The sequence below is a fragment of the Oryza glaberrima genome, chromosome 1, assembly GCF_000147395.1.
Source record: "Oryza glaberrima chromosome 1, OglaRS2, whole genome shotgun sequence".
NCBI classification, from domain to species: domain Eukaryota; kingdom Viridiplantae; phylum Streptophyta; class Magnoliopsida; order Poales; family Poaceae; genus Oryza; species Oryza glaberrima.
The window spans coordinates 27663705-27680247 of record NC_068326.1 but is presented as its reverse complement, the minus strand read 5'-3'; the positions used below and the strand labels follow the sequence as shown (position 1 = coordinate 27680247).

Sequence of the window (16543 nt, the reverse complement as noted above, 5' to 3'; positions counted from 1 at the left end):
CTTGCAGCTACAAGCTATCAGAGAATTCATCAGTGGGTTGGGTAAAGAAGCAAATATTGTTTAAAGTAAAATTATTTTGTAAACATAAAGTGCTTTCAATAAGATTTTGTGCTAGCTTTTACGTCCCACCCTTTTGTGATTAGTCTACTCGATGACCGGCATGATTACATTGCTATTTCCAAATGACAAGCTAGCTAGCGCTATCTTTTCTTGATTAGTCTACTCGATTAGCGGCAGCATCACTTGCAAATGATAAGCTATCTGCACGCAACACTTTTCATTCATGGTAAGTGTGCATGATGCATGTATATGCTTTGAAGGTTAGTATAAGTTGTGCAGATTAAAATTATGTGCAGTCAAACACTAATCTCCAAAAATTCCGTGTTAGTGGTCAAACATTTTTAGGTTTTTCCATAAATCTCCTAACATATATACACAAAATTTAATCTGGTATTTAGCATACTTCCCATGAGATATAAACAGCAATATAAAATTTAAGAAGTCAAATGTTTTTACTTTTTAGTAGGCAGAAACAGAATGTAGAAAATGATGTATTAGAATGATTATTTGATCTCAAGTTGTACATCAGTGATAATGAATAGAAAATGAATTTAACATTTAGGAGTAGCAGAAGAAAAATATCCTAACTGGTCAATAATTGAAGTATATGTGTTACACTAATTATAATTCACCGAGGAATTAAATACTAGATAGGGTTGAAAACACAGCTCCTTTGTCTTGTCAACTTTACCTCCCAAAAAGCAACGTCACTAATTAACTGATCAGTTACCAACCCTGTACTTTTATCATAGACAAAAACCAGCCAAAAACACTACCATACCACCGGCCGCTAGCTCCAATTGGCATCAAAAGTCTAACATGATTAAAGATAAGGTACACATATATCTACTAACAAAGCATTACGGAGCACATAATGGAAAATTAAAAGTTAAAAAAACCGCTGTTAATATTATACGCATAAACAAAGTCATCAGCCGCCTCACTGGCCAAGCCAATGGCATCTCTAGTTGCCTCTCAACTTTGGTCACATGCTTTGAATTCCAACTCATCATCGACCCTTATGTTGCAATGTGATGCAGTGTGCACCCTCATCATGCATGCAAAGCCAACAAGACAAGGAGAAGAAAAAAAAAAGCATGCGTGTGTTAGTGATATGTTACTACTATATAAACCCCTAGCATAGAGTGCCAAAGGCCATTGCAGCAGCAGCAGCACAAATCAAGTGATCCGTAGTTGCTGCTTCTTCGAATTCTCCTCTCAATTCAACCTGCCTCGATCTCGCTCTCGCTCTCGCTCTCTACCCGAGTGCACCATTAAGGAGGATGAGTGCCGCGGCGACCACCGGCGGCGGCGGCGAGCGGCGGAGCCTCCGTGGCATGTTCAAGTTCGCGGACCGGGTGGACGTGCTGCTCATGGCGCTGGGCACGCTGGGTGCCATCGGCGACGGGTGCTCGACCAACCTGCTCCTCATCTTCGCCAGCGACGTGATGAACTCGCTCGGGTACGCGCGCGCCGGCGCCCACGGCGGCGCCGCCGCCGCCACCGGCGTGGACTTCATGCGCGAGGTCGAGAAGGTTCGTCGTCACACAGTCACACTCGCGGTCTAGTGAATTCGTCGATCACCTTGTCTGCACAGAACACACACGCATGCATGTATATTTGTACACTCGCCCGATCGAGCAACATTTCTGTCTAACTTTTTGCTGCTCTTTCTTTTTTTGACGTCCTGTGCGTGCAGTCTTGTCTGAATTTCGTGTACCTGGCGTTCGCGGTGCTGGCAGTGGCGTTTATGGGTAAAAAAAAAAAAGAAAAGAACATCACTTACTGCCTGCTAATTAATCACACGTACGGATGCATTTACCTAAATCATGTGGCTTAATTTGTTTTTGCAGAGGGGTATTGCTGGAGCAGGACGAGCGAGAGGCAGGTGCTGAGGATCAGGTACCTGTACCTGCAGGCCATACTGCGGCAGGAGGTGGGCTTCTTCGACTCGCAGGAGGCCACCACCTCGGAGATCATCAACAGCATCTCCAAGGACGCCTCGCTCATTCAGGAAGTTCTCAGTGAGAAGGTTAGTTAATCTCTGATCCGGCCTTTCACTTTACTCTATCTGTTCCTTAGTATAAGGATTTTTACGTTGTTTTGCAAATTTTAAGATGTAAGGGGAATTTTTTTTTTCTTTCAGTAAGCTCAGTGGTCAAATTTTAAATTTCAAATTGCTTGGATTCCTCGCCTAAATACCTGATTGGTTGAAAATGCTGTGATTTCCATGCATTGAAATTAGTGTTACAGAAATGTTTATATCGTGTAAAAATTTTAATTCTAAATGTGTCTATATTTAAGAACAGAGGAAGTAATTAATCTCCATCACAGTAGTAACTTAAGCCCCATTTGACCCGGACTTACGTTTTGTCTGTCTGACCCCATGCCTTAATTTGTATATGTTTTGTTTGTCAACGACCCTATGCTTCAGTCTATAAGTAAACACAAGTACAGTACTTACTTGGAAGTTTATTCCTTCTGTAGTATAGAACTTCTACCACTATTTTTTTAAGACGAAGGGGATGGCACGTGCAGAGCGATGCAGGTCTCCCTGTGCCGGTGTGAGAGATATGCTAGTCCTAGATTTATAGGTCGTCACTGAATCAGCAGTGAATCAAATAGTTTGACTAATGATACCTGGTCATGAAAACAATTAAACTGTAAGAAGTCTTAATTTGTTGATCTACACCTCACTTGATTTGGAATCCAGCATCATGAGGGATACTATTTTATTTGCAACAACTGTCATGACAATAATGCACTTATAGACTACACAAATTGTAGGATCACATGCATTTGTTTTTTTCTCTCACAAACGTAACGTAAAAGAATATGGACACCTTGAGCCCATGATGAGTTTCTTATATATTTATGCAAAGACAAAATGATTGCATAATAATATACGAACAGTATCCTAGTAATTCTGACGGGAGCAGATAACAAGGCAAAATATTCAGGTTGTGGCGTTATTCACAAGTTCAGTAATCGATATGGGATTGGTAATTAATGAAACACCGAAGCAGCAAAAAACAGTTGAGGAAATTAAGACAATTATAATTAGACATTGCAAAGTTAACGGAAAACACATTGGAAAAGAAAAGGTTAATTACCTACAGCATGATTCAGCGTTGAGGATTTGTTATTCAAGAATAAATAACAGCAGAGAACTGAACTGATTTTTTCTCTTTGCTTCCATTTTTTTCATCTGGAACAGGTTCCACTCTTTCTGATGCACTCTACAGTTTTCATCTCTGGGCTGGCATTCTCCACATATTTCTCCTGGAGGCTGGCTCTGGTTTCTTTTCCTCTGGTCCTGCTCCTGATAATTCCAGGGCTCATCTACGGCAAGTATCTCCTGTACCTCTCCCGACAATCGCGCCACGAGTACACAAACGCAAACTCGTTGGTTGAGCAAGCTCTTGGCTCTATCAAGACTGTCTACTCTTTCACTGCTGAGAAAAGGATAATCCAGAGATACACAGCAGTTCTTGACAAGACGATCAAGCTGGGGATTAGACAAGGTATTGCGAAAGGTTTGGCTGTCGGATTCACGGGCCTTTCCTTCGCCATCTGGGCTTTCCTCGCTTGGTACGGCAGTAGACTGGTGATGTACCATCATGAAAGCGGAGGAAGGATATATGCTGCAGGGATTTCCTTCGTTTTGGGCGGCCTGTATGTTCTTCTGTTCTCTCTTCCCTTTTGAACTCATGAATCCATTTGGTAGACAGAAGATTAAACATGACCATACTACTAAAATTTTGCAGATCCCTTGGAATGGCACTCCCTGAACTGAAGCATTTCACAGAAGCGTCGGTTGCTGCCACAAGAATTCTCGATCGGATAAACCGTGTGCCAGAGATAAATGCTGATGACCCCAAGGGACTTATTTTGGATCAAGTCCGGGGAGAGCTTCAGTTCGAGTCTGTCCGCTTTGTTTACCCATCGAGGCCTAACATGACGGTCCTCAAAGACTTCAACCTCCAGATTCCTGCTGGGCAAACTGTTGCCTTGGTTGGATCCAGTGGCAGCGGCAAGTCAACCGCAATAGCATTGGTTCAACGGTTCTATGATGCCACTGAAGGAACTGTCAAGGTTGACGGTGTCAACATTAAAGAACTCCAGCTCAAGTGGATCAGGAGCAAGATGGGGCTTGTCAGCCAAGATCATGCACTCTTCGGTACATCCATAAAAGAGAACATCTTGTTTGGCAAACCAGATGCAACAATGGATGAACTCTATGCAGCAGCCATGACAGCAAATGCTCACAACTTCATAAGGGGGCTTCCTGAGGAATATGAGACTAAGGTATGTGCATCACAAGGAAACAAGTATTATGGCACCTATCCCTGTGTCTGATGCTCTATGGTTGCATGCCCTGCCCTTGCAGATTGGCGAGCGTGGAGCACTGCTATCTGGTGGCCAGAAGCAACGTATTGCCATTGCACGGGCAGTCATCAAGAACCCGGCTATACTTTTGCTCGATGAAGCCACAAGTGCACTTGATTCAGAATCAGAAAAGCTGGTGCAGCATGCACTTGACCAAGCATCTATGGGAAGAACAACACTGGTAAACATCGTCACCACCTCCACTGCCCTACTTTACAATGCTAAGATTAATTGTACAATTGTTTGGCACCGTGGCGCTGATTATACATTTAAATTGATCAGGTAGTAGCTCATAAGCTTTCCACAGTGAAGAATGCCGATCAGATTGCAGTGGTTGATGGGGGCACTATAGCTGAAATTGGCACACACGATGAACTGATTAATAAGGGTGGCCCATATTCACGACTTGTGAAACTGCAGAAGATGGTGAGCTACATCGATCAAGAAGGTGGTGACCAATTTAGGGCCTCTTCAGTGGCAAGGACCAGTACCAGCCGTCTCAGTATGTCCAGAGCAAGTCCAATGCCACTTACACCAGGTATTTCAAAGGAAACCGATTCCTCTGTTTCTCCCCCGGCACCATCTTTCTCCAGGCTTCTTGCGATGAATGCACCAGAGTGGAGACAAGCAGTCATAGGAAGTCTCTCTGCTTTGGTATATGGTTCCTTGCAGCCCATCTATGCTATAACCATCGGAGGAATGATTGCTGCATTTTTTGTTCAAGATCTCAATGAGATGAATGCAATTATCAGCCGCTATGCCTTGATTTTCTGCTCATTGTCGGTGATATCCATTGTTGTTAATCTACTTCAACATTACAATTTTGCTTACATGGGAGAGCATCTAGTAAGGCGTATCAGAGTCCAAGTACTTGAAAAGATCTTAACCTTTGAGGCAGCATGGTTTGATGAAGAAACTAATTCAAGTGGTTCACTGTGCTCTCGGCTTAGCAATGAGGCTTCTCTTGTCAAAACCCTTGTTGCAGATAGAATTTCCCTACTGCTTCAGACAGCTTCTGGAATTATAATTGCAGTGACAATGGGCCTTATAGTAGCTTGGAAACTTGCTCTTGTCATGATCGCTGTACAGCCAACTACGATGATATGCTACTATGCCAAAAAGATAGTTCTCTCAAATGTGTCAAGGGACTTAGCAAAGGCTCAGCACCAAAGTACTCAGATTGCTATAGAAGCTGTTTACAACCACAGGATGGTGACCTCTTTTGGATGCTCATCAAAGGTTCTTCAGCTCTTTGAGCATACACAAGAGGAACCACTGAAGAGAGCAAGGAAGAAATCATGGGTGGCCGGGATCACCACTGGACTGTCACCTTGCCTTTCATTCTTGTCATGGGCTCTTGACTTCTGGTATGGTGGGAAATTGGCACAATCTGGGGAGATCTCCGCAGGTGATGTCTTCAAAACATTTTTTGTCTTGGTGAGTACAGGAAAGTTGATTGCTGATGCTGGCAGCATGACATCCGACCTGGCTAAGGGAGCAAATGCAGTTGCTTCAGTGTTTGAGGTGCTAGACAGGAAATCTATCTCTCCACAAAATTCACAGGTATCATATATTCATGACCACTTTCATGAGCATTGTATAAAATATTAGAAAAGAGATCGGCAGCCTAGCTAAATAATGACCTTGTTGTGCTAGATTGTATAAGAATAAAATAACACAGCTAAATTGCAGGTGGAAAAGGACAATCAGAAGAACAAAATACAAGGAAGGATAGAGTTCAAAAGGGTAGATTTTGCATATCCGACAAGACCACAATGCCTTATCCTGCAGGATTTTAGCTTGGATGTGAAAGCAGGAACAAGTATTGGTCTTGTTGGGAGAAGCGGCTGTGGAAAATCTACCATCATTGGTTTGATCCAGAGGTTCTATGATGTTGACAGAGGGGCTGTAAAGGTTGATGGTATGGATGTGAGGGAGATGGATATCCTTTGGTATCGAGGATTTACAGCCCTTGTTAGCCAGGAGCCTGCAATATTTTCTGGTAGTGTCAGGGACAACATTGCTTTTGGTAAACCAGAAGCTGATGAAGACGAGATCGTGGAAGCTGCTAAAGCTGCAAATGCACATGAATTCATATCGTAAGTTCTTCAAGTTTTCCTTTCCAAATATACAGTGCAGCAATGTTCCTGTTAAATGAATTCCAGTTATGAATGTACTAAAGTATATTCTTTTTCAGATCTCTAAAGGACGGATATCATACTGACTGTGGTGAGCATGGATTACAACTATCAGGAGGGCAAAAGCAACGAATTGCAATTGCGAGGGCAATAATCCGGAATCCAGCAATACTTCTACTTGACGAAGCAACAAGTGCTCTCGATGCACAGTCAGAGCAAGTTGTGCAGGAAGCCCTTGATAGAATCATGTCAGGAAGGACTACAATTGTGGTGGCACATCGACTGAACACAATCAAGAATGTAGATTCGATTGCCTTCTTAGGAGAGGGTAAGGTAGTGGAACGTGGTACTTATCCACACCTCATGAGTAAGAAAGGAGCATTCTACAACCTAGCGGCTCTTCAGAAATAAACTGCTTGTATAATGTAAAGTACTGCCATAAGTGACATGACAACTTAATATAGCATAATATCAGTGCCACTTAACAAGTTTTGGGGTAATTTCTTCTTCTTCTGTCATCAGAAGATGTATCTTACCTAGAACTTGTCTTTCAAGAGGTCTAAGATATGAATAAATGCAAACTAGTACATAACTGGACTCACCTATCAGATAGCATAGTTTCTGCAAAACAAACCAATATGTCCATTAATGGCCCTATTGTATTTCTGCTTCTGCTATGTTGCTTTACATATTATGGGTTAAAACTTTCAAGATAACAAAAAGGATTACCATAATGTAGAATGCCGTCAATAGAAGAACTACTTGCAACCGAACATGATCATGACATCACCATTCTGGTCATTAATGGAAAGTGATGTTTAGGAGGCTTTCCTTAGACAGTTCAATTTCCTTGGTCATGTTATCCATCTCTACCTTCACCAATGCCTCTATATCAATTGATCCAACTTCAGTGGAAGTTAGCTGAACTTTAACTTCAGCAAGAGTTTGCTCATAACCCTTCATAACTTCCTTAATCCTTAATCTTTCCATTAAAGACTTCTGAAATACACTCTCATGCTCAGCAACTTGATGAGCCAATTTCTGCATTTCATCCTTCTTCATCTCCAACGACTGCTGCAAGCCAGTTATCTCATCCTGAAGATTGTGCAATTTCTTCTTCTTATCATGCAGCATTGAGAAAGCAATATTATCATCACTCGTTGCTTTCTTGTAATCTAACTCCAATGAGGTATATGTAGTTTCTACTTCTTTGAGCTGCCACTTCAAATGAACCTTCAGCTTTGCAGAAAACTCTTCCTTCCGCATCTCCGAGTTAAAATTGTGCATCTCCTTGATTTTTCTAGCATGTTCCAGTAACGCATTCACTATCCTTTGAGCATCCCTATCCTTAAGACAACAATTCCATTTAAAAATTTCTTTCTGCACAACAACTGTAATTACATCAGCAGTCAGTAGGTCTGAAGGATGATTTCGGATGATTCCCTGAACATGTGAGATGGTCTTCATGAAATTGTCTCGTTGGATATCAAGTAAAACTTTCTCAAGAGGGTTGACATGTTCAGCGGGCTTCCATGTCAAAGATAACTCGTTTATTCTCAAACATGCTGGCACCTCACAACTGGCTGGCGATGACTTGATGCAACCTCTCCTTGTGAATGACTCAGAGGTCTCCACCGCATTTCTTTCTATTTGCTCTTCATCAGTTTCTTTATTATTGACTTGATCTAAATTCCCTTCATTTTCTCCTTGATTATGTTGAGGCTCTTCACATAAATCCACCTCACCATGTGCTGGTTTAACTTTCTTAGAGTCTTGAAATAATGAACCTGAAATGAAACAAACAGATTTAACTACAAACTACAATATCAATCATTACACAATACTTCTAACAAGAGGAGCCTAAGAATACCACTGTCTGTTTTATCGTGGCATAAACATGCTTGCTCTGATCTGCTCTCTGCCTGATATATCATGCTGGCTGGTGATGGTTGTCGCTCTTCGGATCTTTCTTTCAATGTATTCTCTGCACTGTCATGAGAATTATTCTGGCGTGCCAGTCTTGGTGATCTTCGTGGAGTTTCAGGACTACAAAATGAACCTCGCTTCCTTCTCTTTTTCTGAGAAAAATTACATAAATCATGCTCATCAACTAGCCTACACTTCTTTGTTGTCAAGTCACATTGCAGTGGTTGGTTAGACAACTTAGGTTCCTCAAGGCTGCACTTCCTACTCTCAAGTATTGGAGAAGAACAATAATCATCTGGAGGGAAGAACTTTCGTAGTTTCCTCTTTACAATATCAACTGAAATACAGAAGGATGTGTTGTCAATGCTAGCAGTGCAAGAATGACAGAAGACGAGGCGATAAAAACTTACATTGAAAATGAAGTTTGTGCTTCAGAAACAGGTTCTGAATTTGCGGTTTGCCCCTACATATGTCAAAGTCTTCTGCCACCGCATCCACATTCCATTTATAGAAAACAAGCATTGCACAGAATAATTCAACTGTCACTTTGTCAACATCCAATATGCTCATTACTTCAGCTATCGCATTAGCTTTATCATCCTCCATTGGCCCGTTCAGTGATAAGTGTTCATCTAACCCATCTTTCGAGCCGCATACTTCATGTTGATCAGGGAAACTTTGTGGTGAAATAAGCTCATGGCCTTGAGTTGTCCTTTGCAATACCTAAAAGTTGTATAAAATTTTCAGTTCGAGACAACATCACTACTAAGGTACAAACCAACAATTTTATAATTCATATCCTGCCTGTTCCCAAGGTGGAACTTATTAAACGGAAAAAATCAAGTTAGAAATAGTCATTTCAAAACGTCAAACCTCCTAAAGTTACTTGAAATAATTGTTCTGCACCTTAAGATTCCCAAGTGAACAGTAGTTTTATTGTGTTTTTAGAGAGTCAGGTATTCTGGTATTCCATATTGATTCTAACAGACTTGAAAAATCAAATGTAAAGCTATTTTCAAACAAAGTGATTCCATATGAACTACGTATAGGCAAAAAAAATAGTTTCAAAAAAAAATTTAGTTTCAAAAAAAATACAGGCAAAAAAAACGACCTGTATGAAACTGATTTAATTATTTGAGATTACACTATAATATTACCTCATAACGGATCCATTTGTTATCTCAACCTACCTGTGAATGACTAGGCGTGAGACTGTTGGCTGCCTCTGTTAGTCTATCACCATCCCGACCCCTCTTAGTACAGCAGAATATATCACATGGAAGTTTTCCTTGTGGACTTCCTGAAGACCGAATTACTTTCTCACAAGCATTCAGACCAAATGGCAAAACCATGAAATGCATGTTATCATCATATCTGAAGAGAAGGAACTCATATTCCCTCAAAGAATTGTCCTCCACAAACTTAGCCCATCCAGTGGTCAGAAATACATGGCCATCAAGTTTCTCTAGCTCAACAGGCCAAGTCTTCCCTTCTGAATTCTGAAGCGTGCCTTTGGCAGATGATGGTAATGAAGCATCAAAAGTACTGTGGTCCACCTCTGGAATGTGAATAAGGAAGCCTTGAGGTATCTCCTACATATAGAGGCTTTAGGAGTTAGGGCATATTTTGAGCCGTTTCTGCATGATTCGAGATAGCACCTTGGCCGTCAAAGCCATTGCTGAGAGGAGATGAAATGCAAATGCAAGATGCAACTCTGTGTGCTTTCAGTAAATTGTTCACATATAGTAGGGGTACTTGTATAATACGCACAGTCGCACAAGCATAATATCAATGCTCGTAATCTGAAACTCGAATTGCATTATCAGACCACATGCATCATGCATGCACAAGGAAATGAATGTTAGTATGCCACCAACAATTTATTTTTCTTGCCTAATACTCACTCCGTTTCAAGTTATAAGATGTTTTGACTTTGCTCAAAGTCAAACTACTTAAGTTTGACTAATTTGGTAGAAAAAAGTTGTAATTTTTTTAACCCAAGACAAATATATTATGAAAATTTATTCAATTATAAATTTAATGAAACTATGTTGGTGTTGTAAATATTACTACTTTTTTCTACAGAGTTAGTCAAACTTAGAGTAGTTTGACTTTGATCAAAATCAACACGTCTTGTAACCTGAAACGGAACGGAGGGAGTACAACAGTTAGTATACAAATATAATCATGTTATCAGACACTACAAAACTATTTCCCCCTTTATATATTTACCAATATCCATCTCGTCTATTAGAACAAAGACCACAAATATATGACACCAAATGCATCATCCATTATCAATGAGCATAGCATATGGTTGGCTAAAAATAGATGCATGTATATGTTAATTAATGCATCATCCATTATCAATCTCCGCCAGATAAGATGCCACAATTTTTGCAACCATACTAGTACTCCATATGTCAATGTTTGGGGGGCCCCTACGGGTAGGCAGGAGAGAGGGAGAGAGGGAGAGAGAGCACTCACGAGGCGGCGGGCGAACTCGCCGACCATGACCTTGATGAAGTGATGATGCCTCCTCACCTCCTCCATTGAGACCGCGGGCGAATACAGATCTCTTCCCTCGGTTCGGTTCCTGAGAAGAGGAAAGTAGAGGAGACGAGAGGGGGGGAGGCGGCGACGGTCAGTGGTGGTTGGATGGGGGGTGCGTTGATGGCGGAGTGAATGAGGGGGGAGGCGGAGCGAGCGGCTCTCTCCTCGGCCTCCTCGGCTTGTCGTCGTGTGCGGCCGCCTAAATGCAAGGCGCGCGGAATCGGCGCCCGCCCCGCAGCCGTTTCTCCCTCCGCTTGTCGAGCGAGAGAGCGAGGGAGAGGGGGCGGTCCTTCTTTATCGGCACGTGGCGGCGCGCGGCGCGGCGCGGCGCCTGCGCCTACTTGGGGGGAAGTGGGGAGCGCTCGATGCTGGGCGTCTGTTGCGTCCAGGGCGGATGCGACTTGTCACGGTTAAAAAGTAGTCCACGGAGGAGGAGCACACGCTTCCCTTCACACGTCCGCTTTCCGCTGGCGTTGCGCTCGGTCGTTTCGATGGTACAGCGCAAGAGTTGTAGGGGTTTTTGGTTGATGGTGATAAAGAGGATCACCAAAAGTCCACCTATCTATTCCTAAAACTGATTTAGAGGTATTATATGATCTTTTTTTCTTATGTTTATCGGTCAAAATTTATTTTTTTCAGCTTTAAATTTAAAACTGATTTTGAGGTTTTTCTTGAAGCTTATTTTTCAGCCTTTACTTTTAGATCGCTAAAAACAAGTCGCTTATTCCATGAATAGCAACGAAGCAAAGAAGCCCTTACATTGCCCTTAACTTTGGCTGTGTTTAAGTTCGTGTGCCAAAAAAATTTTAAGCATACGGATACACATTTGAAGTATTAAACATAGACTAATAACAAAACAAATTACAGATTCCGCCAGTAAACTGCGAAACGGATTTATTAAGCCTAATTAATCCGTCATTAGCAAATGTTTGTTGTAGCATCACATTGTCAAATCATAGCGTAATTATACTCAAAAGATATCTCGCGATTTATATGCAAACTGTGTAATTGGTTTTTTTTCCACATTTAATGTTTCTTATATGTGTATGTACATTTGATGTGACGGAAAAGTTGAAAGTTTGAAGAAAAAATTTTAAATCTAACCACGGCCTTTGATAACGCCAAAAATTAGAAAGATTAAAAATAGCAACGAAGCAAAGAAGCCCTTACATTGCCGATTGTCCAATCGCATTGGGCATCAAGGGAAAGAGGGTGAGTGAATGACAGCATTTCAACTATCAATGTGTGGTCGACCTGACAGACCACAAGAAACAGTACGTTCAACTAGCCAAGGCACACCGCACATTACCAGCGGTTCAAAAAAACAAGGCGGCACATCACTTGGCGACAGTAGCAGGCACAACTACACAACTACAGTGATAAAATATGGCACAGGCTGAGAAAAAAAATGCAAGAGAAAACTCAGCAGAAAGTTTATTGGACAGTTTTATTTATAGAACATAGCTCGACTCGTTGACTTCTTTTCAGTCAGATTATTAAGCAAACTATCCTATGAATATCCTTGCCGTTTAACCAATTCATGGAATTTTCACCTGAGGTTTCAATAAACATTAAGAACATATCCTTTCTAGAAAGAGAAAAAAATCCAAGAGCCTGAAAATGTGGGGGAAGAATGAACTAAACAATATCCCGGTTGGCCAAGCAAACATAGTGAATTTGCTAAATCTGAAGAGCAGAAGCAATAGGTCCTGCCAGACTGAGAATTTCAAACGGCTGCCTGTCCTTGACCGCATTGACTGTGAGAGGGCATGAATCAGTAATCCAGAAGTGGCTTAGCCCATGACCCGGACCCTCTGAAATTTTACAATACACAATGTAGTTAGTAACTATATCAGTCGAATAAACAACAGATTTTTCAACAACAATAGGTGCTACAATAGCCAAAAACAAAAAAAAAACAGAAATTCATTGGTCTCAAAAAGAAAAGAAGAAGAACATTCGACCAGAGCATGATTATGTTCTTGTTTATGTTGTGTTAGAAGTTGAAGCCTCCTACGCAACTAGCAAAGTATCAACAAAAACCAAATACTCCATCCGTCCCAGAATATAAGAAGTACTAAAGTTGGACACGGTTATTAAGAAAGTAGGTAAAAGTGAGTGGTGGAGGATTGTGATTGGATGAGTAGTGGAGGTAGGTGGGAAAAGTGAATGGTTGAGGGTTGTGATTGGTTGGGAAGAGAATGTTGGTGGAGAAGTTGTTATATTTTGAGACAAATCCTGAGGACTAAAAGTTGTTATATTTTGGGACGGAGGGAGTAGGATTTTTGCATGATGTTCCCATACAAAACTGTATGATGATTAATGAGGGTTATGACTCAGTGACTGCATTATTAAGGTATTTGATGAAAATCTATTTGGTTTTCACTTAAGAAGTCCTTATGCATCTCTCACTGCAGTATTATTACAATGGTCTATATTTGATGTCCCAAAGTTTTATTCCGTACAAACAGCTAAAAGTTTGGCCAATTTGCAGGTAGAAACTAGAAGCTATCTTAATAAAAAGATAAATATGACCTAGGTTTCCAAGATGAAGGGTAGTCTCTCTTGATTGGAAAACGTTACTTGATCAATAAAAAGTACAGTAGCAGGCAGGTGAATTGGTAAAAGAACAAATGGTTAATTATTAAACAAAGAAAAACAATTCAACCTACCAACTCTACCAGGGATCTATGCCATTCATTGGAAAACATATAAGTTCCAATGAATTTACGGAAAGGTGTCAAATGAGAAACAAACAACTTTGTTTGTATTAACGCCTCTAGATTCAAAAAATTCTTAACAAGGAATCATATAAAATATATAAGAAACTTGCTACAATGCTAATATTAAAACTTTGTGTACATACCTCCATTATCAGGCTGAAATTTCTCCCACGACTTGTTGGGGAAAATGCCATGTGTCACGTATGCACTAACCTTTGCTGCTCCATGCTCTGCCAATACTTTCTGGAAAGAAAATTGAATAAGTTAGCAATCAAAGGAAGACAGGAGAACTACATAGTTACAAACAGTTATGAAGTACACTAAAAGGTTAACTGCTGTGAAATAAACTTCCTCAATGACAAGACCAGATGAGCTGATGATTTATCAACAAATTTAATTACCTGGCATTCAATCAATGTACCACCTGACTGTACCAAGTCATCAACTATAACAACATGGCGGCCTCTAGGATCCCCCTCTTTTATCCGTACTATTCTCTGTTCCCCTTCTCTAACTTTGTTGCATACAACCTACCGAGACACGTTTAATGAAATCAGAGGGTCAATATTCAGTACATAGGAACACCATTTCTTGTTGGGATTTGAAAGTGGTCAGACAAAAATAACTACCATTGGGAAATGTTGAAGTTGCTTATAGAACCGTTTCCATGCACCGTCATCAGGAAAAGCTATGGTTATCTGATAAAAGTATAAAGGAGTATATCAGTCTACGTTTCATCAACGCTGTCAAGAAAAATGAAAGCTTTAATCATGTAGTCAGAGAACTCACATTGTCAGAATCAGGTAGTTCCTGAAGCCTACTTTTGAGTAGGGGAATGCCACTCTCAAAACATGGCAAGACTGAGTCTCCAAAGTAGAATCTCTCCTGATATGTTGTTAAGTACAAGTTATTTTCATGTTGCCGTCTAAAAAGGACAAGTGCATTTGATATGGAAGAATTTTACTTACTTGCAAAGCATGAATATCAAAGATCACTAGACTTGAAGGACCGCCTCTTGATATTGGTATATTTGACAAAATTCTAGCAAGTGTGAAGGCTGTGGCAACATCTCCTTCATCTTCCATCCGCTCAGACGTCCCAGTAGGGAAAAATGGGAGTATAAGAGTGAATGACGAAATAAACAGCTTTGGCAGAGCATATATAATTGATAGTTGCTCAAATATGACACTTGGCGAACTAAATGATGCTAAGAAAGCAACATGTCGTCCGCGGATTGTGTGGGCATTCGAGATGAATAAATTTGGAAACCCATCGGCAAATGTCCTGAAAAATGGTACCAAAGTAAATGTAAGAGATAAGTTTGGACTAATTTTGATGAAGTATAATAAGTTTCTCTGAGATAGATTTTAGGAAATAAAAAGATTGTTCCTACCTGCAAAATTACCAGTCAGAACATCCTAATGAGTTATCATTCCAATTCTAGGTCCCTTGATAGAGGTACTACAGAATTAAAGTATTGACCTTTAAGTCAATTTCGATAATGTATACTCGTTTTGCTTATATGCTGATCAATCAGGAATGGAGGTAGTACAATGGAACTAAATTTTGAATGCAAAAATGTAAATATCAGTGCGCTGACTGCAGCAAATTTGTGTTTTCCCACAGGTCCCAAGCCCCCAATAAAACACAACAGGCGGCTACCAGATCATATTAGAGCTGCAGATATATATAGCTTCACTTTTCATATTGACCTTTCCCTGTTCCATTAAGGGCCAAGGTTAAAGGTAGAGCTTTGTAATCCCGACGAACTAATTGTGAAACAAAGCAAAAATTGTTCAGCGCCGATGTATCAATTCGGGAAACATTCAAGAAAACTCCTTCCAGTTCAGATATCCTTTCCCACTGAGCGCTCTTTCATCCATGTAGCGGGAAAGATTCCCATTATGTACCAAACGAATTAAGGAGCGGTTGAGATACTTGGTTGGCCAGATGCAAAATTCGGGCAACAATTAATGGTAAACAATCGCAACATTAAGGACTCCAGGGGAAAAAAAACAACGAGATGGTAGTAACAAAGGGCGGGTAAGAATCGGACCTCCATGAGATGGAGCGCAGCTCGATGTCGTCGTTCCGGGCGACCACCTGCTCGGCGAGCTCCCGCATCTCCTCGCAGTGGAAGAGCAGGACGTTCTTGTGCGCCCCGACGGCGCCGGTCATCTTCGGCACGGCCAACGGCGCGAGCACGGGGGCCGCCAGGTGGATGCCGCTGGCGTTGCTGACGATGCTGCTGCCCGTGGCGCTCGCGCCGCCGAGGTGGAGGCTTGCGTGGAGCCTGCCGGCGGCCGAGGCGCGGGGGGAAGGCCTCGCGAATGCGGATGCGGGGCTCGGGCTGGGGCTGGGGCCCGGGCGTCGGGTTTTGGCGCCGAACGCCGCGGCGGGGGAGGCGGAGGCGGCCGTTGCCATCCCTGCCCGCGCCGCTGCCGAGGCCCGGGGGGGGGGGGGGGGGGGGGGGGGGGTCGTTGGGACTGATGTGGTCGAGCCGCGCGAGTCCCCGCGGTGCGTTGCGTTACATACGCGTGTGGCGCGTGCCGGGGAGATGATGCGTTTTTTTTTTTTTGCGAGATTTCGCGTGATTTATAGCCTGCTTCACGGAGCGGCGTACGCGCACCGGCGGTGTGCGGGTGCCGGGCGGGTGGGCGCGGTGGATGACAAGGCGGGGTGGCGTATGCCCGAACTGGTCAGCCGATAAGGATGCGAATCGCCCGAGTTTTGTTGGGACGCATGACGCTCTCC

The 16543-nt window shown here is 42.0% G+C and overlaps 3 protein-coding genes across 6 annotated transcripts; 1 reads left to right on the top strand and 2 right to left on the bottom strand.

The window, feature by feature from the left end:
• The first annotated feature begins 1210 nt into the window (after window positions 1-1210).
• LOC127775195 (putative ABC transporter B family member 8) lies at window positions 1211-7179 on the top strand. The gene is made up of 9 exons (XM_052301521.1): window positions 1211-1595; window positions 1760-1814; window positions 1914-2092; window positions 3278-3735; window positions 3828-4368; window positions 4451-4630; window positions 4732-6012; window positions 6142-6548; window positions 6647-7179. Exons 1-9 carry the CDS (start codon window positions 1344-1346, stop codon window positions 6996-6998), a joined length of 3705 nt encoding a protein of 1234 aa, XP_052157481.1. The 5' UTR covers window positions 1211-1343; the 3' UTR covers window positions 6999-7179.
• Window positions 5800-11425, bottom strand: LOC127775203 (B3 domain-containing protein Os03g0120900). Of its 4 annotated transcripts, XM_052301548.1 has the most exons (7): window positions 11001-11425; window positions 9704-10105; window positions 8924-9236; window positions 8458-8850; window positions 7317-8374; window positions 7190-7208; window positions 5843-5934 (listed from the first exon to the last, which is right to left on the bottom strand). In XM_052301548.1, exons 1-5 carry the CDS (start codon window positions 11064-11066, stop codon window positions 7389-7391), a joined length of 2160 nt encoding a protein of 719 aa, XP_052157508.1. In that variant the 5' UTR covers window positions 11067-11425; the 3' UTR covers window positions 5843-5934; window positions 7190-7208; window positions 7317-7388. The 4 variants fall into 4 exon arrangements, with proteins under 4 accessions (XP_052157500.1, XP_052157492.1, XP_052157508.1 ...); XM_052301540.1 differs by lacking the exon at window positions 7190-7208 and having other exon boundaries at window positions 5800-5938; XM_052301532.1 differs by lacking the exon at window positions 7190-7208 and having other exon boundaries at window positions 5802-5934.
• Window positions 11426-12475: 1050 nt separating this feature from the next.
• Window positions 12476-16246, bottom strand: LOC127763230 (ribose-phosphate pyrophosphokinase 3, chloroplastic). Its single transcript, XM_052287876.1, has 7 exons — window positions 15846-16246; window positions 14758-15073; window positions 14579-14674; window positions 14419-14487; window positions 14191-14319; window positions 13933-14032; window positions 12476-12880 (listed from the first exon to the last, which is right to left on the bottom strand). The coding sequence occupies exons 1-7, from the start codon at window positions 16211-16213 to the stop codon at window positions 12747-12749; spliced, it is 1212 nt and encodes a 403-aa protein (XP_052143836.1). The 5' UTR covers window positions 16214-16246; the 3' UTR covers window positions 12476-12746.
• Between the last annotated feature and the right edge of the window lie 297 nt (window positions 16247-16543).

Bases quoted from the DNA above. Each gene is read 5' to 3' on its own strand.
- LOC127775195 (XM_052301521.1), top strand. From the start codon at position 1,344: ATGAGTGCCGCGGCGACCACCGGCGGCGGCGGCGAGCGGCGGAGCCTC. The intron at 3,736-3,827 runs GTATGTTCTTCT...AAAATTTTGCAG, and splicing joins TCCTTCGTTTTGGGCGGCCT to ATCCCTTGGAATGGCACTCC. The intron at 4,631-4,731 runs GTAAACATCGTC...TAAATTGATCAG, and splicing joins CTATGGGAAGAACAACACTG to GTAGTAGCTCATAAGCTTTC.
- LOC127775203 (XM_052301540.1), bottom strand. From the start codon at position 11,066: ATGGAGGAGGTGAGGAGGCATCATCACTTCATCAAGGTCATGGTCGGC. The intron at 10,106-11,000 runs GTGAGTGCTCTC...CTCTATATGTAG, and splicing joins GCGAGTTCGCCCGCCGCCTC to GAGATACCTCAAGGCTTCCT. The intron at 8,375-8,457 runs GTATTCTTAGGC...GTTTCATTTCAG, and splicing joins CCACGATAAAACAGACAGTG to GTTCATTATTTCAAGACTCT.
- LOC127763230 (XM_052287876.1), bottom strand. From the start codon at position 16,213: ATGGCAACGGCCGCCTCCGCCTCCCCCGCCGCGGCGTTCGGCGCCAAA. The intron at 14,488-14,578 runs GTGAGTTCTCTG...TACTTTTATCAG, and splicing joins AACTACCTGATTCTGACAAT to ATAACCATAGCTTTTCCTGA. The intron at 12,881-13,932 runs GTATGTACACAA...GTAAAATTTCAG, and splicing joins ATTTCAGCCTGATAATGGAG to AGGGTCCGGGTCATGGGCTA.